General features: G+C 45.5%; 2 protein-coding genes across 6 annotated transcripts in view; both read left to right on the top strand.

Moving 5' to 3' along the window:
- Nucleotides 1–374: 374 nt before the first annotated feature.
- On the top strand, nt 375–19424 carry prx (periaxin). Of its 3 annotated transcripts, none has more exons than XM_076158567.1 (6): nt 375–532; nt 700–893; nt 1010–1251; nt 1398–8910; nt 9106–17062; nt 17802–19424. In XM_076158567.1, exons 1-6 carry the CDS (start codon nt 397–399, stop codon nt 18083–18085), a joined length of 16326 nt encoding a protein of 5441 aa, XP_076014682.1. In that variant the 5' UTR covers nt 375–396; the 3' UTR covers nt 18086–19424. The 3 variants fall into 3 exon arrangements, with proteins under 3 accessions (XP_076014682.1, XP_076014681.1, XP_076014683.1); XM_076158566.1 differs by having other exon boundaries at nt 700–902; XM_076158568.1 differs by having other exon boundaries at nt 700–902; nt 17697–17943.
- A 1809-nt stretch (nt 19425–21233) lies between these two features.
- The window catches only part of LOC143007322 (uncharacterized), a 9497-nt gene continuing 5872 nt past the window's right edge, over nt 21234–24858 (top strand). The window contains exons 1-2 of one of the 3 annotated variants that reach the window (XR_012964461.1): nt 21234–21370; nt 22138–24858. The exon at nt 22138–24858 is cut by the window's right edge and continues 377 nt beyond it. Coding sequence is in view for 2 of the 3 variants with exons in the window: in XM_076158596.1 (XP_076014711.1) it covers nt 22664–24858 (2195 nt within the window). In the remaining variant the exon portion in view is untranslated. Of the gene's footprint in view, nt 21371–22137 lie in introns of those variants that run through there. The other 2 variants (XM_076158596.1, XM_076158595.1) reach the window with 2 other exon arrangements.

Genomic DNA, 24858 nt, shown 5'->3' with positions numbered 1-24858 from the left:
CCAAACTAAACAGGAGTTACTTTTACTTAAACTAAATCTTTAAAAGCAAAGTAAAGGTTGTTTCCTTTGTGTCGGTGTTGCTCAGGTGCAGAAGGAGAAGCTCCATGCAGAGCTGAAGCAGGTGCTGAGTCAGAAGAGAAGTCATCTGAGAGAGTCGACCTGCCAACTGGCCCAACCAGAGATGGACTCGGAGGAACAGACTGTGGTAACCATGGAAACCAAACTAAACCCAGTTCATACAACATTTCAGTTACAAATCCTTCATTAAAGCATGTGTGTGTGTGTGTGTGTGTGTGTGTGTGTGTGTGTGTGTGTGTGTGTGTGTGTGTGTGTGTGTGTGTGTGTGTGTGTGTGTGTGTGTGTCAGAGGGTGGAGGTGGAGGAAGCCTCTAAGGCGATGGAAATCGTGGTAGAGACTGAGGCTGAGGCCGGAGCCAGCGGCTACAGTGTGACTGGCGGAGGAGAGAGAGGAATCTTTGTGAAGGACGTCCTGAAGGACTCTCCTGCTGCTAAACACCTCAGCCTGCAACAAGGTGCGTCTGAATACTACAATAACTGCTATAACAACCACTGTACTTGTAATATACAGTAACAGAGTATGGGTGAGGATGTTTGTGTTGTGCAGTAGCTTGTATATGAGTAAATGCATGTGTGCAGGAGTCACAGCACTGTGAGGCTCAGGCACTTTCACTCTTTGTAGGTGACCAGCTGCTCAGTGCGAAGGTCTACTTTGACAACGTCAGGTATGAAGATGCTCTGAGGATCCTGCAGTGTGCAGAGCCTTACAAAGTCAGCTTCCAGGTTAAGAGGACCGTCCCTGAGGCAGAGGTCAGCGTGCGCCCTAGGGTTCCCAGTGTTGAGGTCAAAGGCCCCAAAGCCAAGATGGCCAAAATGGTAAAAATGGTCAGAATCATTAAATTGCATTTTAACTTATTTAGTAGAGCCAGAGACCAATGTGTTGATCACTGATCACATCACCTGCATGTGTGTGTGTGTGTGTGCTGTAACAGAGTGTGAAAGGGCCGAAGACCTTCAAGGTCAAGAAGAAGAGGGGAGGCCGTTTTGGGTTAAAGAGGCTGAAGGAGAAGCGCAGAGAGGAGCTGGTCATTGAGGGAACTCCGCCCCGGCTGGAGGTGAGCGACGTGGACGTGGACGTGGAGTTTTGTCTCCCCAAATTCAAACCGAAGAAGGGTGTAAAGGTCACAGCCGAGGGAGACACAGCAGCCGCAGGGAAGGCAAAGAGGAGGATCAGGTAGGAGTGTGTGTGTGTGTGTGTGTGTGTTTGTGTTGAATTAGATTATATCCACCACAAGTAAGGATAACACACCAGCTATGTTTCAATGACACTAGATTGTTGTCTCCCTTTCTGTCTACACATTGTTCATCTTGTTCCACCAGGTTCCCTCATATGAAAGCGAAGGGTTACGCTGGAGCAGCAGCTGGAGGAAAAATGGAAACAGGACAACATGAGGGACAGGTGAATATCTCACCACCTGACGTACCTGAAGCCAAAGTGAAAACCAAAGCAAAAGGACACAAGTTTGGAATCACCTTTCCAAAGACCAAACCTACAAAGACAGGTCCGGCTTTGGAAGCTGGATCAGTGGAGGTGAAGCCGCCGTCAGTGGAGTTCGGTGTGTCTGGAGATAAGGACATCAAGGGAAAAGGTGGAGCTGAGATAAATGCGCCTGATGTAGAATTTACACTGCCGTCTGGAAAAGCGAAGGCATCTTTGCCCGGCGTAGATGGAAAAGCAGAAATCAAAGCTCCTAAAATTGACATCAAAGGAGGAGTTGGTGCAGATGTAGCCGGGGGGAAGCTTGATGGAGGCAAAGGAGACGCAAAGCTCAGAATGCGAAAGTTGAAGCTTCCCAAAGTGAGACTTTCTCGTCATTCTACAGAGATAGATGGTGAGGTTAAGGCAGCTGATGCTTCTCTTCCTGTCATGAAAGGAGGCATAAAAGGAGAAATCAAAGCACCTGAAGTAAAAATAAAAGGAAGAGGTGAGATCACCAAACCAAAGATAAAGGGTGATGTTGACATATCACTGCCAAAAGTGAAGGGACTCGGTGACGTAGAATTAGCTCTCCCAAAATATGAAGGGGCGGGAAAGACGGCCATCAAAATGCCTGCCTTCGACATCTCTGTGCCAGATGTTGATTTGGAATTTGACACTGGACGAAGGAGAGTTCCTGATGAGGTGGAGGGCACCTTCAAGGGTCCCAACATCACCATGCCAAAGGTCAATATCTCATTACCAAAGATGGGATCATCTGATATGGATGTTGATGGTCCAGGAGTGGGAGGGACAATGAGTTTACCTTCTGTCGACATTTCTCTCCCGAAGATGGAAACGCAGTGTGGAGATGTGGAAATGGAGCACTTTGTTGGTGGAGATGGTAAATTCAAAATGCCAGATTTTGATATATCTGTCCCAAAAGTTAAGGCACCAGAAGGAGAAGCAGATATTGAAGGAGGCTTCAAGTTGCCCTATGTCGACCTGATGCTTCCCAAAGGCAAAGCAGGAAACGACAAAGACATAGGAGGACATTTTCATTTACCATCATTTGACATGTCCCTCCCCCAAGTGAAGACAGGTGATGTCGACGTGGAAATTAAAGGTCCTAACGTGAAAGGTGGTGAAATGCCCTCACTTGACATCTCTATGCCCAGAGGCAAGGTGGAGGGAGACGTTTCCTTACCAAAGCTGAAACAACCAGAAGGTCATTTGAACTTAGAGGGGCTAGAGATGGAGAGTGGAGGTCAAATACAGATGCCATCTATTGACATATCTTTGCCTAAAGGAAAGGCAGAGGGAGGTATTGAAATAGAGGCACCGTCTACTAAAGGTGGAAAGTTCAACATACCATCGTTTGACGTCAAATTCCCAAGGATGAAAACATCAGGGACTGAGGTTGACATACAAGGCCCTGAAATGAAAGGAGGGGACATTAAAGTGCCGTCAGCGGACATTTCTTTACCAAAGGGAAAAGCTAAGGGTGAGGTAGACATTGACGTAAAAGGGGGGAAGTTTAAAATGCCTTCATATGATATCTCTCCTCCAAAAATGAAGCTACCTGAGGGGGAAGTTGTTGTGAAAGGACCTGAGATAAAAGGAGGCAAAATGAAGATGCCTGAGGTTGACGTCTCGATTCCACAAGGAAGAGTCGAGGGAGATTTGGACATTTCTCTACCAAAAATGAAACTACCTGAAATAGACGTGAAGATTAAAAGCCCAGAAGCTAAAGGAGTTAAAATTGAACTCCCAACAATGGACATCTCACTCCCAAAGATAAAAGCCAAAGAGGGAGGGGTTGATATTGAAAGCCCTGGGGTCAAAGGAGGAGCAAAGATCAACATGCCATCAGTGGACCTATCTCTCCCTGCCATTAAATCACCACAGGGGGGAGTTGAGATTGAAGGACCTTCTGGAAAAGGAGGCACGTTTAAGATGCCAACATTTGATGTTTCCCTACCAAAGATGAAGGTCCCTGAGGGCCATATTAGCCTGGAGGGTCCAGACATCAAAGGAAGAAAAGTCAACCTCCCAACTGTTGATATTTCACTTCCTAAAGCAAAAGTTGAGGGTGACTTCAATGCTGCAGGGCCAGAGGTTAAGGGGGGAACATTCAAAATGCCTAAATTTGATATTTCTTTGCCAAAGGTGAATCTCCCAGAGGGTGACCTCAATGTCAAAGGTCCAGAGTTTAAGGGGGGAAAGATGGAGATGCCAGACATTGACATTTCACTTCCCAAAGGAAAAGCAGAAGGAGGAATTGAAATTGAAGGACACGGTGGCAAAGGAGGCATGTTTCATATGCCTTCTGTGAACCTTTCTCTCCCTAAAATGAAAGCTAAAGGACTCAATGTTGACATTGAAGGGCCTGAGCTAAAGGGGGGTAAATGTAATGTACCAAACATTGACATTTCCCTACCCAAAGGAAAGGTTGAAGGTGATATCAACATTGAGGGACCTGAGGGAAAAGGAGCTAAATTCAAAATGCCCACATTTGATGTTTCACTGCCAAAGATCAAGTTGCCAGAAAGTGATGTCAAAGTAGAGGGACCGGAAGTTGAAGTCAAAGCTAAAACACCAGCTATTGATATTTCAGTTCCAAAGGAAAAAGTTACAGGAGATATTAACATTGAGGGACAGGTGGGAAAAGGAGCGAAGTTTCACTTGCCCTCAGTTGATTTCTCTCTCCCTAAAATAAAAGCAAAGGGAGTCAATGTTGATATTGAAGGACCTGAAGTAAAAGGGGATATTTCACTTCCTAAAGGAAAAGTTGAGGGTGACCTAAGCTTCAAAGGCCCTGATGGCAAAGGGGGGGGAATTAAAATGCCAACATTTGATGTTTCATTACCAAAAGTTAAGCTGCCCGAGGGTGACGTCAAAATTGAAGGGCCAGAGATCAAGGGTGGGAAATTTGAGATGCCAGACATTGATCTTTCACTCCCTAAAGGAAAGCCAGAGATTGAAATTGCTGGCAAAGGAGGAAAGATTCACATGCCGTCGATTGATATCTCACTTCCCAAAGTGAAAGGAAAGGGAGTTGATGTTGATGGACCTGAAATCAAAGGTGGAAAATTCAACATGCCATCATTTGATGTTTCATTACCTACAACCAAATCACCAGAGGGTGATGTCAGTATAAAAGGCCCCAAATTTGAAGGAGGAAAAGTCAAAATTCCGAGTGTTGATATATCACATCCCAAAGTTGAGGGTGAGATAAATGTTAAAGGTGAAAAGTTTAACATGCCCAAATTTGATGTGTCATTGCCAAAAGTGAATCTCCCAAAGGGCAATGTGAGCATAGAAGGACCAGATGTGAAGGGAGGGATTGAAATGCCAACAGCTGATATTTCACTTCCAAAGGGAAAGACAGACATAGATATTGACTTTGAAGGACATGCTGGTAAAGGAGGCACATTCCACATGCCCTCAGTTGATCTCTCATTTCCTAAAATAAAAGCTAAGGGAATAGATGTCAACATTGAAGGACCTGAAGTCAAGGGTGGCAAGTTGAAGATGCCATCACTTGATGTTTCAGGACCTAAAATGAAATCTCCGGAAGTAAATGTCAACATTTCGGGTCCAAATGTCAAAGGAGGAGAGTTCAACCTGCCAGCAGTTGATATTTCATCACCTAAAGGAAACATTGAGGGGGACTTCAGGGTCGAAGGACTACATGGCAAGGACGGTAAGATCAAAATGCCCAAATTTGATGCTTCTCTGCCAAAGGTGGATCTCCCGGGGGGTGAGGTCACAATTAAAGGGCCAGAGTTTAAGGGGGGAAAGATTGAGATGCCAGACATTGACATTTCACTCCCCAAAGGAAAGTCGAAAGGGGAAATCGATACTGAAGGACATTGTGCCAAAGGAGGCAAGTTTCATTTGCCTTCAGTCGATTTCTCTCTTCCTAAAATAAAAGCTAAAGGTGCAGAGGTTAATATCGAAGGCCCAGAACTGAAGGGCAGAAAGTTTAACATGCCAGATATGGACATTTCACCACCTGAAGGAAAAACTGAAGTTGACCTTAGTATCAAAGGTCCTGAGGCAAAAGGGGGACATTTTAAAATGCCCAAATTTGACATTTCACTCCCCAAAGTGAATCTTCCAGATGTAGATGTCGAAGTAGAAGGGAAAGAGATGAAGGGAGGAAAAATTAAAATGCCGACTGCTGATATTTCACTTCCTACAGGAACAATGGAAGGGGACATAAATATAACAGGACCACCTGGAAAGGGAACATTTGAAGGGCCCAAGGTTGAAGTAAGCTTACCAAAAATAAAGTCAGGAGAAGTCGATTTGGATATCAAGGGCCCTGAGGCCAAAGGTGGTGGGTTCCACATGCCAACACTTGATATTAATGTCCCCAAGTTTGATCTTGACATCAGCCTTCCTTCTGGTCGCAAAGACAAAAGTCTCAAAGTGGACACAAGAGCTCCTGATGCATCAGGAAGTTTGGAGATGTCTGGTCTCGAAGGAGATATGAAACTACCCAAAGTGAAAATTAAGGGCGGAGACATCGACACAGGCGCCATAGAAGGTTCAAGTGGCTCCATTAAACTTCCCACTGTCAAGATACCCACAGTCGACATTTCAGCTCCAAAGGTGGATCTAGACTTTGGGCTCTCCAAACCCAAACGGGATGATGTGGAAGTGGGGCTTCTGAAAGCAGAAGGAGGCAGACCCTCCTCGGGGGTAAGCTTTGAATTGCCTGATATCTCCCTCAAAGCCCCCAGTTTCTCTCTTCCCAGGTTTGGTGGAAAGACCAAGAGCGGTGATTGGGAAGTAATGAAGGGTGACATTTCCCTCAGCCCACCACATGTGGAAGGAGAGGTTAGAGCCCCCTCTGTAGAGTTTGATGGAGATGGGAAAGTGAAGATGAAGAAACCCAAGATCAAAATGCCATCGTTTGGAATATCTAGAAACGATGCAGACGTGTCAGTGTCTTGTCCCGATGTGGATGTTAAAATGAAAAAGGGCAAAATAGACATTCCTAAGCCAGAAATCACTGTTGAGAGCCCGGAGGATAAATCTAAATACAAAGTGAAATTCCCCAAGTTTAAAATGTCAAAAGGCCAACTGCCAGAGGGAGAGATTGATGCTAAATTGGGAGCAGACATGAAAGGAAAAGGTGGTTTCCATGTTCCCGATGTCACTGTCAAACTGCCTAAGTTCTCCATGCCAGGGTTTGGCTCCAAAGACAGAGATTTAGGCAAGGTCAAGTTGCCCTCTGTTGAACTGTCACTACCAGAAGCTAAAACTCCAGAGACAGAGTTTCTTCTGCCCAAAGCTGAAGTTGATGTTTCCAAGGCTGATATCAGAGGTTATGATGGATCTCTCACAATTCCCATAATGCCAAGTATTGATGTTTCCATCCCTAAAATAGACCTGGATGTGTCCCTACCGAAAGTAAAGCATGATGCAAAGATTGAAGGAGGGAAAATTAAGATGCCAAACATCAAAATGCCTGATATTGACTTGTCTCTTCCAAAAGGAAAGACAGGAAATATTGAAGGAGGTGACTTTGGGGTTGAAGTTGGGGGAGGAAAGTTCAAAATGCCTCATGTGAAAATGCCAAATGTGGATCTGTCTCTGCCCAAAGGTAAGATTGAAGGTCCTGGGGTAGAAATTAAAGGAGAAGGTGGAAAATTCAAAATGCCAAGCCTGAGCATGCCATCAATGAACATTTCCTTGCCCAAAGGAAAAATTGAAGGTCCAGATGTTGAACTGGAAGGTGCAGGGGAAGGAAAGTTCAAATTGCCTCATATGAAAATGCCAAATGTGGATCTGTCTCTGCCCAAAGGAAAGATTGAAGGTCCTGAGGTAGAAATTAAAGGGGAAGGTGGAAAATTCAAAATGCCACACCTTGGCATGCCTTCGTTAGACATTTCCTTGCCCAAAGGAAAAATTGAAGGTCCAGATCTTGAACTGGAAGGGGGAAGCAAATTCAAAATGCCTCATATGAAAATGCCAAATGTGGATCTGTCTCTGCCCAAAGGAAAGATTGAAGGTCCTGAGGTAGACATTAAAGGGGAGGGGGGGGAATTAAAAATGCCAAGCCTAAGCATGCCGTCAGTGGACATTTCCTTGCCCAAAGGAAAAATTGAAGGACCAGATGTTGAACTGGAAGGGGGAGGAAAGTTCAAAATGCCTCATGTGAAAATGCCAAATGTGGATCTGTCTCTGCCCAAAGGGAAGATTGAAGGTCCTGAGGTAGAAATTAAAGGGGAAGGTGGAAAATTCAAAATGCCACACCTTGGCATGCCGTCGTTGGACATTTCCTTGCCCAAAGGAAAAATTGAAGGTCCAGATGTTGAACTGGAAGGGGGAAGCAAATTCAAAATGCCTCATATGAAAATGCCAAATGTGGATCTGTCTTTGCCCAAAGGAAAGATTGACGGTCCTGAGGTAGAAATTAAAGGGGAAGGTGGAAAATTCAAAATGCCACACCTTGGCATGCCGTCGTTGGACATTTCCTTGCCCAAAGGAAAAATTGAAGGTCCAGATGTTGAACTGGAAGGTGCAGGAGGAGGAAAGTTCAAAATGCCTCATATGAAAATGCCAAATGTGGATCTGTCTCTGCCAAAAGGGAAGATTGAAGGTCCTGAGGTAGAAATTAAAGGGGAAGGTGGAAAATTCAAAATGCCACACCTTGGCATGCCGTCGTTAGACATTTCCTTGCCCAAAGGAAAAATTGAAGGTCCAGATGTTGAACTGGAAGGTGCAGGGGGAGGAAAGTTCAAAATGCCTCATGTGAAAATGCCAAATGTGGATCTGTCTCTGCCCAAAGGAAAGATTGAAGGTCCTGAGGTGGAAATTAAAGGAGAAGGTGGAAAATTCAAAATGCCACACATTGGCATGCCGTCGTTGGACATTTCCTTGCCCAAAGGAAAAATTGAAGGTCCAGATGTTGAACTGGAAGGTGGGAGCAAATTCAAAATGCCTCATATGAAAATGCCAAATGTAGATCTATCTCTGCCCAAAGGAAAGATTGAAGGTCCTGAGGTAGATATTAAAGGGGAAGGTGGAAAATTCAAAATGCCACACCTGGGCATGCCGTCGTTGGACATTTCCTTGCCCAAAGGAAAAATTGAAGGTCCAGATGTTGAACTGGAGGGGGGAAGCAAATTCAAAATGCCTCATATGAAAATGCCAAATGTAGATCTGTCTCTGCCCAAAGGAAAGATTGAAGGTCCTGAGGTAGACATTAAAGGAGAAGGTGGAAAATTCAAAATGCCACACCTTGGCATGCCATCGTTGGACATATCCTTGCCCAAAGGAAAAATTGAAGGTCCAGATGTTGAACTGGAAGGTGCAGGGGGAGGAAAGTTCAAAATGCCTCATGTGAAAATGCCAAATGTGGATCTGTCTCTGCCCAAAGGAAAGATTGAAGGTCCTGAGGTAGAAATTAAAGGGGAAGGTGGAAAATTCAAAATGCCACACCTTGGCATGCCGTCGTTGGACATTTCCTCGCCCAAAGGAAAAATTGAAGGTCCAGATGTTGAACTGGAAGGGCGCAGCAAATTCAAAATGCCCCATTTGAAAATGCCAAATGTGGATCTGTCTCTGCCCAAAAGAAAGATTGAAGGTCCTGAGGTAGACATTAAAGGAGAAGGTGGAAAATTCAAAATGCCACAGCTTGGTATGCCGTCGTTGGACATTTCCTTGCCCAAAGGAAAAATTGAAGGTCCAGATGTTGAATGGGAAGGGGGAAGCAAATTCAAAATGCCTCATGTGAAAATGCCAAATGTGGATCTGTCTCTGCCAAAAGGAAAGATTGAAGGTCCTGAGGTAGAAATTAAAGGAGAAGGTGGTAAATTCAAAATGCCACACCTTGGCATGCCGTCATTGGACATTTCCTTGCCCAAAGGAAAGATTGAAGGTCCAGATGTTGAACTGGAAGGTGCAGGGGGAGGAAAATTCAAAATGCCTCATATGAAAATGCCAAATGTGGATCTATCTCTGCCCAAAGGAAAGATTGAAGGTCCTGAGGTAGAAATTAAAGGTGAGGGGGGAAAATTCAGAATGCCACACCTTGGCATGCCGTCATTGGACATTTCCTTGCCCAAAGGAAAGATTGAAGGTCCAGATGTTGAACTAGAAGGGGGAGGAACGTTCAAAATGCCTCATATGGAAATGCCAAATGTGGATCTGTCTCTGCCTAAAGGAAAGATTGAAGGTCCTGAGGTAGACATTAAAGGAGAAGGTGGAAAATTCAAAATGCCACACCTTGGCATGCCATCGTTGGACATTTCCTTGCCCAAAGGTAAAATTGAAGGTCCAGATGTTGAACTGAAAGGAGGAAGCAAATTCAAAATGCCTCATATGAAAATGCCAAATGTGGATCTGTCCATGCCCAAAGGAAAGATTGAAGGTCCTGAGGTAGACATTAAAGGGGGAGGTGGGAAATTCAAAATGCCAAGCCTAAGCATGCCATCAGTGGACATGTCCTTGCCCAAAGGAAAGATTGAAGGTCCAGATGTTGAACTGGAAGGGGGAAGCAAATTCAAAATGCCTCATATGAAAATGCCAAAAGTGGACCTTTCGCTGTCCAAAGGAAAGATTGAAGGTCCAGATGTTGAACTGGAAGGGGGAAGCAAATTTAAAATGCCTCATATGAAAATGCCGAAAGTGGACCTTTCGCTGCCCAAAGGAAAGATTGAAGGTCCTGAGGTAGAAATTAAAGGGGAAGGTGGAAAATTCAAAATGCCACACCTTGGCATGCCATCGTTGGACATTTCCTTGCCCAAAGGAAAAATTGAAGGTCCAGATGTTGAACTGGAAGGGGGAAGCAAATTCAAAATGCCTCATATGAAAATGCCAAATGTGGATCTGTCCATGCCCAAAGGAAAGATTGAAGGTCCTGAGATAGACATTAAAGGGGAAGGTGGGAAATTCAAAATGCCAAGCCTAAGCATGCCATCAGTGGACATGTCCTTGCCCAAAGGAAAAATTGAAGGTCCAGATGTTGAACTGGAAGGTGGAAGCAAATTCAAAATGCCTCATATGAAAATGCCAAAAGTGGACCTTTCGCTGCCCAAAGGAAAGATTGAAGTTCCTGAGGTAGACATTAAAGGGGAGGGAGGAAAATTCAAAATGCCACACCTTGGCATGCCATCGTTGGACATTTCCTTGCCCAAAGGAAAGATTGAAGGTCCAGATGTTGAACTAGAAGGGGGAGGAAAGTTCAAAATGCCTCAAATGAAAATGCCAAATGTGGATCTGTCTCTGCCCAAAGGAAAGATTGAAGGTCCTGAGGTAGACATTAAAGGAGAAGGTGGAAAATTCAAAATGCCACACCTTGGCATGCAGTCGTTGGACATTTCCTTACCCAAAGGAAAAATTGAAGGTCCAGATGTTGAACTGGAAGGGGGAAGCAAATTCAAAATGCCTCATATGACAATGCCAAATGTGGATCTGTCTCTGCCCAAAGGAAAGATTGAAGGTCCTGAGGTAGAGATTCAAGGGGAAGGTGGAAAATTCAAAATGCCACACCTTCGCATGCCATCATTGGACATTTCCTTGCCCAAAGGAAAGATTGAAGGTCCAGATGTTGAACTGGAAGGGGGAAGCAAATTCAAAATGCCTCATATGAAAATGCCAAAAGTGGACCTTTCGCTGCCCAAAGGAAAGATTGAAGGTCCTGAGGTAGACATTAAAGGAGAAGGTGGAAAATTCAAAATGCCACACCTTGGCATGCCATCGTTGGACATTTCCTTGCCCAAAGGAAAAATTGAAGGTCCAGATGTTGAACTGGAAGGGGGAAGCAAATTCAAAATGCCTCATATGAAAATGCCAAATGTGGATCTGTCCATGCCCAAAGGAAAGATTGAAGGTCCTGAGATAGACATTAAAGGGGAAGGTGGGAAATTCAAAATGCCAAGCCTAAGCATGCCATCAGTGGACATGTCCTTGCCCAAAGGAAAGATTGAAGGTCCAGATGTTGAACTGGAAGGGGGAAGCAAATTCAAAATGCCTCATATGAAAATGCCAAAAGTGGACCTTTCGCTGCCCAAAGGAAAGATTGAAGTTCCTGAGGTAGACATTAAAGGGGAGGGGGGAAAATTCAAAATGCCACACCTTGGCATGCCATCGTTGGACATTTCCTTGCCCAAAGGAAAGATTGAAGGTCCAGATGTTGAACTAGAAGGGGGAGGAACGTTCAAAATGCCTCATATGGAAATGCCAAATGTGGATCTGTCTCTGCCCAAAGGAAAGATTGATGGTCCGGAGGTAGACATTAAAGGAGAAGGTGGAAAATTCAAAATGCCAGACATTGGCATGCCGTCGTTGGACATTTCCTTGCCCAAAGGAAAAATTGAAGGTCCACATGTTGAACTGGAAGGAGGAAGCAAATTCAAAATGCCCCATATGAAAAAGCCAAATGTTGATCTGTCCATGCCCAAAGGAAAGATTGAAGGTCCTGAGGTAGACATTAAAGGGGGAGGTGGGAAATTCAAAATGCCAAGCCTAAGCATGCCATCAGTGGACATGTCCTTGCCCAAAGGAAAGATTGAAGGTCCAGATGTTGAACTGGAAGGGGGAAGCAAATTCAAAATGCCTCATATGAAAATGCCAAAAGTGGACCTTTCGCTGCCCAAAGGAAAGATTGAAGGTCCTGAGGTAGATATTAAAGGGGAAGGTGGAAAATTCAAAATGCCACACCTTGGCATGCCATCGTTGGACATATCCTTGCCCAAAGGAAAAATTGAAGGTCCAGATGTTGAACTGGAAGGTGGAAGCAAATTCAAAATGCCTCATATGAAAATGCCAAATGTGGATCTGTCCATGCCCAGAGGAAAGATTGAAGGTCCTGAGATAGACATTAAAGGGGGAGGCGGGAAATTCAAAATGCCAAGCCTAAGCATGCCATCAGTGGACATGTCCTTGCCCAAAGGAAAGATTGAAGGTCCAGATGTTGAACTGGAAGGGGGAAGCAAATTTAAAATGACTCATATGAAAATGCCAAATGTGGATCTGTTTCTGCCCAAAGTAAAGACTGAAGGTCCTGAGGTAGACATTAAAGGAGAAGGTGGAAAATTCAAAATGCCACACCTTGGCATGCCGTCGTTGGACATTTCCTTGCCCAAAGGAAAAATTGAAGGTCCAGATGTTGAACTGGAAGGTGGAAGCAAATTCAAAATGCCTCATATGAAAATGCCAAATGTGGATCTGTCTCTGCCCAAAGGAAAGATTGAAGGTCCTGAGGTAGAAATTAAAGGAGAAGGTGGAAAATTCAAAATGCCACACCTTGGCATGCCGTCGTTGGACATACCCTTGCCAAAAGGAAAAATTGAAGGTCCAGATGTTGAACTGGAAGGGGGAAGCAAATTCAAAATGCCTCATATGAAAATGCCAAATGTGGATCTGTCTCTGCCCAAAGGAAAGATTGAAGGTCCTGAGGTAGAAATTAAAGGAGAAGGTGGAAAATTCAAAATGCCACACCTTGGCCTGCTGTCGTTGGACATTTCCTTGCCCAAAGGAAAGATTGAAGGTCCAGATGTTGAACTGGAAGGTGGAAGCAAATTCAAAATGCCTCATATGAAAATGCCAAATGTGGATCTGTCTCTGCCCAAAGGAAAGATTGAAGGTCCGGAGGTAGACATTAAAGGAGAAGGTGGAAAATTCAAAATGCCACACCTTGGCATGCCATCGTTGGACATTTCCTTGCCCAAAGGAAAGATTGAAGGTCCAGATGTTGAACTGGAAGGTGGAAGCAAATTCAAAATGCCTCATATGAAAATGCCAAATGTGGATCTGTCTCTGCCCAAAGGAAAGATTGAAGGTCCGGAGGTAGACATTAAAGGAGAAGGTGGAAAATTCAAAATGCCACACCTTGGCATGCCATCGTTGGACATTTCCTTGCCCAAAGGAAAAATTGAAGGTCCAGATGTTGAACTGGAAGGGAGAAGCAAATTCAAAATGCCTCATGTGAAAATGCCAAATGTGGATCTGTCTCTGCCCAAAGGAAAGATTGAAGGTCCTGAGGTAGAAATTAAAGGAGAAGGTGGAAAATTCAAAATGCCACACATTGGCATGCCGTCGTTGGACATTTCCTTGCCCAAAGGAAAAATTGAAGGTCCAGATGTTGAACTGGAAGGGGGAAGCAAATTCAAAATGCCTCATATGAAAATGCCAAATGTGGATCTGTCTCTGCCCAAAGGAAAGATTGAAGGTCCTGAGGTAGAAATTAAAGGAGAAGGTGGAAAATTCAAAATGCCACACCTTGGCATGCCGTCATTGGACATTTCCTTGCCCAAAGGAAAAATTGAAGGTCCAGATGTTGAACTGGAAGGGGGAAGCAAATTCAAAATGCCTCATATGAAAATGCCAAATGTGGATCTGTCTCTGCCCAAAGGAAAGATTGAAGGTCCTGAGGTAGAAATTAAAGGAGAAGGTGGAAAATTCAAAATGCCACACCTTGGCCTGCCGTCGTTGGACATTTCCTTGCCCAAAGGAAAGATTGAAGGTCCAGATGTTGAACTGGAAGGTGGAAGCAAATTCAAAATGCCTCATATGAAAATGCCAAATGTGGATCTGTCTCTGCCCAAAGGAAAGATTGAAGGTCCGGAGGTAGACATTAAAGGAGAAGGTGGAAAATTCAAAATGCCACACCTTGGCATGCCGTCGTTGGACATTTCCTTGCCCAAAGGAAAAATTGAAGGTCCAGATGTTGAACTGGAAGGGAGAAGCAAATTCAAAATGCCTCATGTGAAAATGCCAAATGTGGATCTGTCTCTGCCCAAAGGAAAGATTGAAGGTCCTGAGGTAGAAATTAAAGGAGAAGGTGGAAAATTCAAAATGCCACACCTTGGCCTGCCGTCGTTGGACATTTCCTTGCCCAAAGGAAAGATTGAAGGTCCAGATGTTGAACTAGAAGGGGGAGGAACGTTCAAAATGCCTCATATGAAAATGCCAAATGTGGATCTGTCTCTGCCCAAAGGAAAGATTGAAGGTCCTGAGGTAGAAATTAAAGGAGAAGGTGGAAAATTCAAAATGCCACACCTTGGCATGCCGTCGTTGGACATTTCCTTGCCCAAAGGAAAAATTGAAGGTCCAGATGTTGAACTGGAAGGGGGAAGCAAATTCAAAATGCCTCATATGAAAATGCCAAATGTGGATCTGTCTCTGCCCAAAGTAAAGACTGAAGGTCCTGAGGTAGACATTAAAGGAGAAGGTGGGAAATTCAAAATGCCACACATTGGCATGCCGTCGTTGGACATTTCCTTGCCCAAAGGAAAGATTGAAGGTCCAGATGTTGAACTGGAAGGGGGAAGCAAATTCAAAATGCCTCATATGAAAATGCCAAATGTGGATCTGTCTCTGCCCAAAGGAAAGATTGAAGGTCCTGAGGTAGACATTAAAGGAGAAGGTGGAAAATTCAAAATGCCACACCTTGGCATGCCGTCGTTGGACATTTCCTTGCCCAAAGGAAAAATCGAAGGTCCAGATGTTGAACTGGAAGGTGGAAGCAAATTCAAAATGCCTCATATGAAAATGCCAGATGTGGATCTGTCTCTGCCCAAAGGAAAGATTGAAGGTCCTGATGTAGAAATGAAAGGGGATGGTGGAAGATTCAGAATGCCACACCTAAGCATTCCATCAATGGATATTTCCTTGCCCAAAGGAAAGATTGAAGGCCCAGATGTTGAACTACAAGGGGAAGGGGGAGGAAAATTCAAAATGCCTTATATGAAACTTTCAGATGTTGACATATCTCTTCCTAAAGCAAAATCTGGTATCATTGAAGGCCCAGAAGTTGACATAGAAGGAGTTGGTGGCAAATTCAAGTCACCACACATAAAAATGCCAAAAGTGGACATTTCAGTTCCAAAAGGTAAAAGTAAAGATATTGAAGCATGTGCTATAGAGATGGAGGTCACAGGAGGGAAATTCAAAGGACCCGACATTCATTTTCCAAAAATGGATAAATCAGGTGAAGCAGAGATTAATTTACCTAGTGCTGATACAAAAGGTAAGATAAAGGTTCCAAAGGTCACATCACCTGATGTGGAACTTGATGTAAGATTTGATAAACCAAATCGAGACACAGAAGCTAATCTGGAAAGTGCTTTGCATGTTAAGGGAGAGCACAAGGGTTTGAAACTCAAGATGCCGACAATAGACATAAAAGGAGACCTGGAGCTGGATGTAGGTCTTCACAGAGGAGAAGGAAAGAAGGACAAGAAAATTGAACTTCCTGACTTGGATGTTAACACATCCAGCAGCAAAGTAAAAGGGCCTAAAATAAAAGGAACCAAATTCAAAATTGGAATGCCTAAAATGAAAACCAGTGGAGATGCAACAATAGAAGTGAAGACACCTGGAAAAGAGGACACTGAAGGCATAAGTAGTCGTAGCAAAGCCAAAAAAGCCAAACGTGGCAAAGGAAACATTGATTTTCCAGCAGCTGAGGTCAGTGGACAAGTAAATACCTCTATTCCGGATGCTGAATTCTCTAGTCCTTCAATCTCAGTCCACGGAGAACACCAAAGTGGACATGCACAGGACAAAGATATCAAACTCCCAGTGCCAGAAGTAACATTTCCAAGTGTTAGTCTGGAAACTAAAAAGGGCTTGGGGGCTGAATCCATAGCAATAGATGCAAGAACCAAAATACCTAGGATTCCGGACATAGACTTTGATATTGGTGCATCACAGGAAGATGATGGTAATGCAAAACAGGGCAAAAAAATCAAAATTCCTAAATTTGGTGTCCCATTACCCTCTATCTCATCTCCAGAGGGAAGAATGGATTTCTATGGGACAGAAGTCCAGTATGAGAGCCCAAAAATGCCCAAAGTAAAGAAAGCTGTATTTGTGCTGGTAGATCCTCAAACAGATGTGACTACTGAATCCACGGGCCTCCTGAGAGGAGAGGCAACAACTGATGCAAGAGATGTTAAAGTAAAGATTCCGAAAATCAAAATGAAGCCAACCTTTGGGAAGTCGGTCTCCAAAGATAAAGCAGCTGCTGTGAGCACGAAGATAGAGGTGGAGGGAGAGCAGGGGTCAGCGAAAATGCCCCAAGTCTCACTTTCTTCGGGAAAATTGGGGCCATTTGATGTCACTGTCGAGGATGAATGTTCAAGTTCAAGCCTCAATAGTGAAAAAGATGCAAGTCTTCACAAAGACTCAAAGGATGATAAAGGGACATTCAGTGGTAAAATTAAACTTCCAAAGTTGGAATTCACCTCACCGTACGGCAAGCTGGTCGGTGGGGAGGAGCACACAGACCTGAGTGCCAAGCTGGGAAGAGATTCCTCACCAGGTCAAGTGGCCAAAGATGTTAAAGTGAAATCAGGCAAGATGGCCTTTGCTGGTTTCAGTATGAAGAAGGGCGAAGGGGATGAAGAGGCAGAGAAAGAACAAATAAGGGATGTGGTGTCCTCTCATGCCAGGACAGAGATGCTGGACAGGGACAGTTCAGAGTCCCCTGTGGTGTTTAGCCCAGGAAAGTTCCAGGCCTGGAGTGACGAGCAGGAGCTCGGTGAACAAGAGGCTTCACATTGGTTCAAAGTCCCCAAGTTCTCCCTGAAGCCACACTCCACAGGTAAGGATAAAGACAGTTGAAAGTGAAAATTGAGACTGATTGTGGGAATAGATCGATTCAAAGACCAAACCTTTCTGTTTTACTTTGACCTTGAAAACCCACACAGTGTATCTTATCTCCATCTGCGTAATATTTCAGTCTTTAGTTGTTCCACCTGATCAAGCTCCAGGTAGAAGATACTTCAGAAGATACATTGAAACTGTGTTTTACCTCATTGAAACAGGAGGGTTTGGGTTTGAAGCTTCTGTTGCCATCTAGTTTAGATCCAGTTATGCAAGGCTAGTATGGTCTGAATGGTTGTCCATGGTCTGAAGATAATGTAACAACTTTGAAAACTGAATCTATTGTAATGTTCCTTGGACCACGACACACACAACTGCACAGTCACGAAGCCACACACACACAGCAAGGCAAAAACATCATCTCTTTGGTGGAGGGAATGAGAGTAGAGGGCAATTTCCTGTTTAGATTCATCTTAAATCTTAAGGGAGAACAGCCTTTGTGCACAACCCCTCACATGTTATTTATATGATGTTTTTTTTCCTTTACGCTTCGCCATTCTGAGTGTTTTCTTTGTTTATATTCCATGCATTATTAATATTTAATCCCCTCTGTTTTGTCTCCACCATATAAGACTAAGTTTCCTTTTCCTCTTCATGTCTTCCATCCACTCCTCTTTTTTCACCAATGCTTGGCTCCACCTTCCTCCTCCCCTGTCCTTCCCCCTCCCCACCCTCAGGCTTCCTTCAGATAACCCCAGATGGCTCCCCTCAGGCCCACCATAGGGGGGAGGTTGCAGGCGTGGACGACGTTTCTGGATCCTTCAGCCTCCAAAGCTCAGGCGTCGACTTCAGCACACAGGACGTTTCTGAAGAGCGCCAAGTCTCCTCCGTAGAGGGAGGGACTGTCACCATGGTGACCAAGACCACCAGAATCACCCGGCACCTGGTTACCACAGAAACACGGACAGGTGAATCTTCGGCAACGACGACAACTCACCAGCTGTTAGAATCCAAGAAGTGAGGATGCTGTAGCAATTTCTGAAATGTCTGTAATTGGTTGCAGTGTTGTTCTAAACTAAGTCTGCAACATAGAAAACATTGGCTTCTTATTTTATATTTGGATAGTTGAGATATGAACGAGGTGAAACATTTGACATTTCATCAAACATCCTTCTCAACAGAGCCACAGAGTAATATATGCTTCCCATTTTCCATTTTAAATGTGACTATTTTTGTTACCGTTGTGTTAGTTTGGTCCTAATGAGTATTTATCAGATTTTGTTTGGTTTTACAGGTTTCACTCTGAATGTAAACGTGTCCGATTGCTTCATTATTTATTGTGGTTCATTGCGCTGAAATCCACCAATCACATCAGTCTGCGTCATACACTTGACCTTGATTTTATGATTCACTCTAAAACCAAAGGACTGCAGTACACCAGCATATTTTTTCTGTAAATACATCTATATCCTTGCTTGTTTAAAGCAGCATCCCTTCAAACATGTAATTATTTTCATATTGGTTTAGAGTAGGGAATAGAAGTTATTATTTTTTTCGATTGTCCTATTTTATTTGTCTTGAAGGAAAAGTGTGAGCTTTTGAATTTCATTTTCTGCCAACATTTTACATTTGAAGCTTGTAGGTGGCGCTGTAACCCAGAGTAAATCACCGGTTCTGTTCAAGGTGCTCTGGAATCCTTTACTGCGATGGGGAGCAAACCTGTGACCTTTGGACCACAGGTTGCTCTCTGACCTTTAGACCAGATGGCTGCTGATTGCTTTTATATTGATATTTTTACTGTACAATGACAAAATCTAAAATAGAAAGAATCTCCACAGCTGTATGTTTTATCTTAAAGCTCCATCTCCTCATGTGTCACAGCTCAGCAGCTCCTCCTCATCCCCACAGGTCCTCACAGCTCACATCATGTTTTAGGTTGGCAGGCACTGATGGGCACAGCATTAAAGTATGGTTGTGTCATATCCGCATTTGCTTTTGATAGTCTCTCATTTTACACCGAGAAAGCTGTAAAATAATTATCTTTTAAACAAGATGGAGAATTTGGCTTGTGAAAAATGATTCTGCTGTTCTTTCACAAAACAAATATAGGGAATTTCAAAGAAGAATTCTCTAGAATCAACTGTGACTGCTGAGTTCAACTTTAATCTAACACATTTAGATATAAGAGAGGAAATGAGGAACAGGAGGCCGACACACCTTTTCACTAAAATGTGGTTGATAATCTGACAGTGCCTGTTTAATGTATGAATGATTTTAATAGACTTTATTATTATAATTATTATTTTGTGTGTTAAAAACATCAATGTTGGATTGCTCACGTTAATAAAGGCGGTTTTACAAAAACCTGAAAAGTGCCTTGAGCTTCTTTGTTTCTTGTTGAATATTTTGAAACCTCTCAATGCTTTCACCTGCATAAACACATTAATGCCATTCTTAGTGCCGCCTCTTTAAATTCATCCTCTGTTATGATTGGCCAGCTGTGTGAGATGCAGATGTTGGCCTCATATGTGTTCACTCCTTTGTGTTTGGTGAGTGTGTATGTGTCTGTGTAAACAATACGTTCCCATGTGTTACATGTTAACATCAACATGTTATTGATGCAGAGCCTGCAGCACTTTGCTTAGTATGCAGGTGATTAGGAGACCAACCACATGTCAAGGTGATGTTACATTCAATCAATTGATCACTAATCGAGAAATCGGGCCGGAATCATGTCATTGGTCAGGTTAGATAGCCGAAGCTGCATCCGTTGTTATTGTAATCAGGGAGGTCAATAAGCTGCAGCATAGAAAGCTTTAGGCTACAAGCCCATTAACTGTTCTGTGTGATGTCTTCTTGCATTAACACAGCACTCTGGGAATAGATTGAAGATGAAAAACCACAGGGAAGGAGCATCATGCTGGTCTCAGAGATGGATTATTCTCTTTAATGTAAAGTCTGAATACTGCGCCTCATCCACCAGAGTCACACTGAGCACTGAACAGCTTTATGTTCTAGATACAAACGCACATGGATGAGGTTTATTGAGGTTTATTGCTTGGAGAGGAGGGACTTCACAGAGAAAGTGATAAACTAGGACACAGGGGTGTGTCTCCCCTTTGTGTGTGTGAGTGTGTGCCTCCACATCCACTCATCTACTCCTGTGATGATGCTGTGCAACGTAGGCTCCGAGGGTGACGGTGAGGGACGCTTCATGCAGTATGAGGGGTGAATGGTGCCATCGACAAGAGCCAGAGACGCAGTCCACAACAGCAACAATGTCAATACACTGGATGGATTCCACAGACAAGTGAAGCCTTCACACCCACGGCTCTCTCTCCATCCTGAACCCACTGCTTCCTCTCATGTATACGTATAACTGAATCATCACACAGCTCATTATCAGTCGTTGTTTAATATCTAAGCCGTCCAAATGTGAACGCTGCACTGTTGATTTGGGCTTGAATACCTTTCACTCTATCACCAGTAGAGGGCAGTGTTGCATTATAATGGAGTAATGTCTGCAGACCTTCATTGTGTTCATTCAGATGAACTTATATTGTTTATCTTGTTGATGTTCCATTTCCAGATATATACGATGTACACAAGTGAAAGTTCCAGAAAGTACTGAGTGTTCTTTTAACAATAATTAGTTTACTTCAAATGGAAACAATTTAGATAATAATTAAAAAGACTAACTAATAATTTAACTATTCATTGGCAGCATAAAAGAGAAATTGCACAAGTCAGCTCTCCATGAATACCAAGAAATCCTGATGAACGCCTGAGTGGCATCAATCACCCCCCATACATCCCTCCATCGCCTCGCCCCTCCCTCCCTCTGCCGCTGCCTGTGCGTGGCACGCTCCGGCTCTCATAGCAGTGAGGGGGCCGCAGGTCTAATGAGCTCTCCGTCATCTGCTGGCTGAGCGCACCGGAGGCTACTGCGGTACGATGCGGCGACGCACGATCCCGATCCTGGAACTGAGCCTGAGCCTGAGCCTGATCCCGATCCTGACTGACATGATGCGCAGCGGCCCGGCGGCTCGCAGGCAGTGACCGAACACGGACCCCCGGGTTACGTGCGGCTCCAGTTCGTGGACGAGGAGGGCGGGGGGGGGAAGGCGGCTGCGCGGCTCCCGGGAGCTGCGGTTCGCTGATTCGTGTGCAGCAAAGCGGCGCAGGCCGGACGGAGGGATGCGGCGGAAGGATGCTGAGGAGCCCAAGGAGGCGATGAAGAGGAGCCATCAGTGAAGAAGAGGAGGCGGTCAAGGTCCCATCGAGCCAAATCTGTTTCCTTCTGAACGTACGTAGCTTTACTGGTGTGTATGTGTGCGTGTGTCTGTGTGTCTGTGTGTGTGTGTGTGTGTGTGTGTGGATACAGATGTCATTCTGTGGTGAATTCCTTCATCCAGTGCTGAAATCCTGAGTGTAATTATTATCATTATTATTATTTCAATATTATAATTAGACGCTACAGTGAAGTGGATTGTGTGTCTGGTGGGCATTTGTATTTATGTTTTGTTGCATTAGGATAACGTGTGTGTAGGAATGATGAGGGAGCCTGGGTTTCAAACTCGTGACCTTTGACCCCCCCCTCACACACACACAGACACATAAACACACACACACTGTCATCCACTGAGCTCCTCACTCACAACAACCTCTTGAAACCAAACTACAGGTTTAAGACTTTTGACAGCTGTTTGATTGAAACGAAAGGATCCCCCAATCAATTCATCAATCAATCAATCAATCTTTGGCCACAAAAATATTAGGGATATCACAAACCAATATAAGGTTTCTTTGCAGGCTTCTTCAAGACTTGAAAAGACAACAAATACACTCAATTTGCCTCAAAATGGCTGCAGTTTCTCTTTTTCTCACTTTGATGGACAGATGTGAGCTGGCAGTAAAGATTGTAGCTGATTGAACATCAGCATGTCTGCTTTCACCCAGCAGCCAAATCGATCTGAATGATCTTTTTTGTATTGACTGATAATTCTGCAGTTTCCTCATCATGCTTCCTCACACACTGATCTGTGTCTTCCTCCCTGTGTGTCCTCCTCTCAGGTGTTTCCCTCTGTGTGATGAGAGCCGAGGCGACGTGCCGACCAGCCGCCCAGCTGACGAGCAGAGGAGCTGACGGCTCCGTCGCTGGAGAAAACAAACTCCTGAGCTTCGTCTCTATCATCAGCGCTGACAGCTTCAGGTCTGAGTGAGCTGCTCCTCTTCCTCATTCAAGACTGATTAAGGAGCTCCTTTGTTTCTGTCTTGAAATATTTCAGCTTTGTCTGAAAAAACAGTTCAATCAGCCGACGCTGATAGCAGCTGAACTCTTCCTTGGAATGCTGCATAAACTCATTATAAAGTCTTTTTCTACACTTAAACTGTCGAGCTCTTGAGTGTCACGGCTGCCTCATGATGCAGAGTCTATATTTTCAAATGATCACTTTTTATCTATTAGATGTGGCTCTCTGAATCAAGAACAGACTCTTTGTAGTTGCAGCAGCGTTCTCGCTCACAGATGAGGATTCAGCTCCACCTGACAGGCTTCATCTGAACCCAGACTACCGAAGGACGAACCAGTCGCACATAGATGCGTCCGACATCGAGCACCATGCTGCAGCAGAACAACAACAACAACTACCCCTGCCTGAACGTGTCGGCCTCCACACGCGAGATGCTCCAGAAGTGCTCCAGGAGCTCGCTGCCCTTCCCCAGCCGCCTGGAGCTGGGCCTTGGGGACCTGCCGCTGATCAAGGGCCTCAGAACCTGGGCCCTGTGCTCCAGGAACCGCCGCAAGGCCGGCGGCCTACTAGGCGGAGGACAAGCTCCTACGGCGCCGCCTGCGGGACGCGGGAGCTCGAGTTCCTGCCCAAGACCTGCAGACGTCTACCTGAGCGAGGAGTGGAGTCGCATGGGGTACGGACTTCCTCTGGATAACAGGCAGACGGGAATAGGAGCTTTGGTCACCGTAGCTACTTTGAAGACCTCCGAGGGCGGCGGGAAGACTCAGACACAATGCCTCTTCCTCCGCACGGAGAAGGGGAGCTGTCTGTACTCCACAGCCAAGCCCGGGCCGGGTCTGACCTCCAACGTAGTCGCGGGATGGCTGAGAGGGAAGACGGGGGGCGGAAGCCGAGACGGCCCCGCCGGGAGGAGGGACAACGGGACGACTCTGCCGGCGCAGACCGGAACAAACCGGGTCAGAGTGAGATCGGGCCGGAGATGGAGGAAGTCTGGTAATGCAGCAGAGAGAGCGTTCCCTAAGCAGCAGAGGAGCAGGGAGGGGGCTGCTGGAGAAAGCGCTCTGGAAGAAAGGCAGGAAGAGCGAGACAAAGGAGGCGTCCCTGTCCACAGCCTGGACAGCAGACAGCTTCCCTGCCCGCTGCAGGGCAGTAAACAAGCTTCACAGGAGCAGGACGGAGCCTGCAGGAGTCCCAGGTGCTGCCACAACACTCTGGCTGCTCCCTGCACTCGCTGTGGACGGAGAGAGCAGAGACGGGAAGACCGGGAGGACCGGGAGGGAGGAGGAGGCCCTACTAATGTCCAGAATGGACTGAATAATGAAGTGAAAGGGATGAGAAAGGAGAGACATAAGAGGGCGGAGGAAGAGGAGGAAGATTCTCTTTCTGCGGTGCCAAACTCTGATCCTTTCTACCCAGAATGCCACAGTGTGAACGTGGAGAGGAAAGTAACAGAGAGCAATGAGGCAGCGGAGGAACAGACCGGCCACAGCGAGGACTTCTGTTCCTCCAAAGAGGCCGATGCAAACTCTTCAACTAAGGCTGTGAAAACTCAAACAGGAAGTAGTGACGGTCACTCTGATGGCAGGAGCAGAGACGCAGCAGGGACTACATGTGACGCAGGGGAAACAGTAGAAGAAGAAAGAGAGGGAAATGACATATGTGAACATGAGACACTGCATCAACCATCAGAGAGTCATCAGAGGGTGAAGGATGAGGAAGAGGCAGCCGCCGGCACTCAGACACTGCATCAATTCCCGCTCAGGTCCGTCTGCTATGAGCGAGACGCCGTCTGTCTCACCACAGTCTCTCTTTCCAAAGCCACCGAGCCCTCCCCTCCAGCAGGGGGCGCCACTGCCTCTGCTGAGAGCCAGAGCTGCAGTGATCAGGAGGAAGGAGGAAGCAGCAGGAGGGAAAGCCTACACAAGAGGATCAGAGAGGAAGACCTGGAGCAAGATGAAGAAGAAGCGGATGCCAAGGCAGACGAAGTGAGCTGCAGGGGCGTGAAGGAGACACTCAGAGAGCCTGCGTGTGAAGCGTCACAAGAGGAAGAGAGGAAAGTTCTGTTTTTGCTGCAAAAGGAGGAAGCGGAAGGACAGCAGCAGGAGAGACGAGCCTCCTCTTCCTCTCTGCCACTTGTTGCTCAGAGGATCTTAACTGAGCCGAGCGGAGACACAGAAGGCAGGCGGAGAGGAGAGGAGTGGACAAAGGAAGGAAGAGAGGAGGAGACATCAAAGCCTGGAGAGGAAAAGGAAACAGCTGAGAAGGGCAGGAGGGAGGAAGGTGAGGGTAGAGAGGATGAGGAGGAGGAGGAGCGGTGTGCAGAGGGACAGAGAGATGAAGCTGAACGCGAGCGAGGCTGCGAAGATGTAAACAAAGCATGCGTGCTGAGAGTGGACGGGCAGACCACACAGGAAGTGGATTTAGGAAGAGAGTGTGTTTGTGACCCAGCGGCCCCCCTGGTGGAGGGCAGGGGGAGTGAGAGAGGGAGGAAGGTGGAGGAGGACAGGGAGAATGGAGAGAGCGGCCTTCCTCTCCCTCCGTC

Source organism: Genypterus blacodes, unplaced genomic scaffold (assembly GCF_046128005.1).
Source record: "Genypterus blacodes isolate CSIRO-AG114 ecotype Tasmania unplaced genomic scaffold, CSIRO-AGI_Gbla_v1 ptg000084l_1, whole genome shotgun sequence".
In the NCBI taxonomy this organism is placed as follows: Eukaryota; Metazoa; Chordata; class Actinopteri; order Ophidiiformes; family Ophidiidae; genus Genypterus; species Genypterus blacodes.
Note: the sequence above shows the minus strand (reverse complement) of the source record. Positions and strands in the feature narration are given on the sequence as shown.

Excerpts from the sequence above, each read along its gene's own strand:
- prx (XM_076158566.1), top strand. The coding sequence starts at position 397 with ATGGAAATCGTGGTAGAGACTGAGGCTGAGGCCGGAGCCAGCGGCTAC. Across the intron at positions 533-699 it reads ACACCTCAGCCTGCAACAAG|GTGACCAGCTGCTCAGTGCG; the intron begins GTGCGTCTGAAT and ends CACTCTTTGTAG. Across the intron at positions 1,252-1,397 it reads AAGGCAAAGAGGAGGATCAG|GTTCCCTCATATGAAAGCGA; the intron begins GTAGGAGTGTGT and ends TTGTTCCACCAG.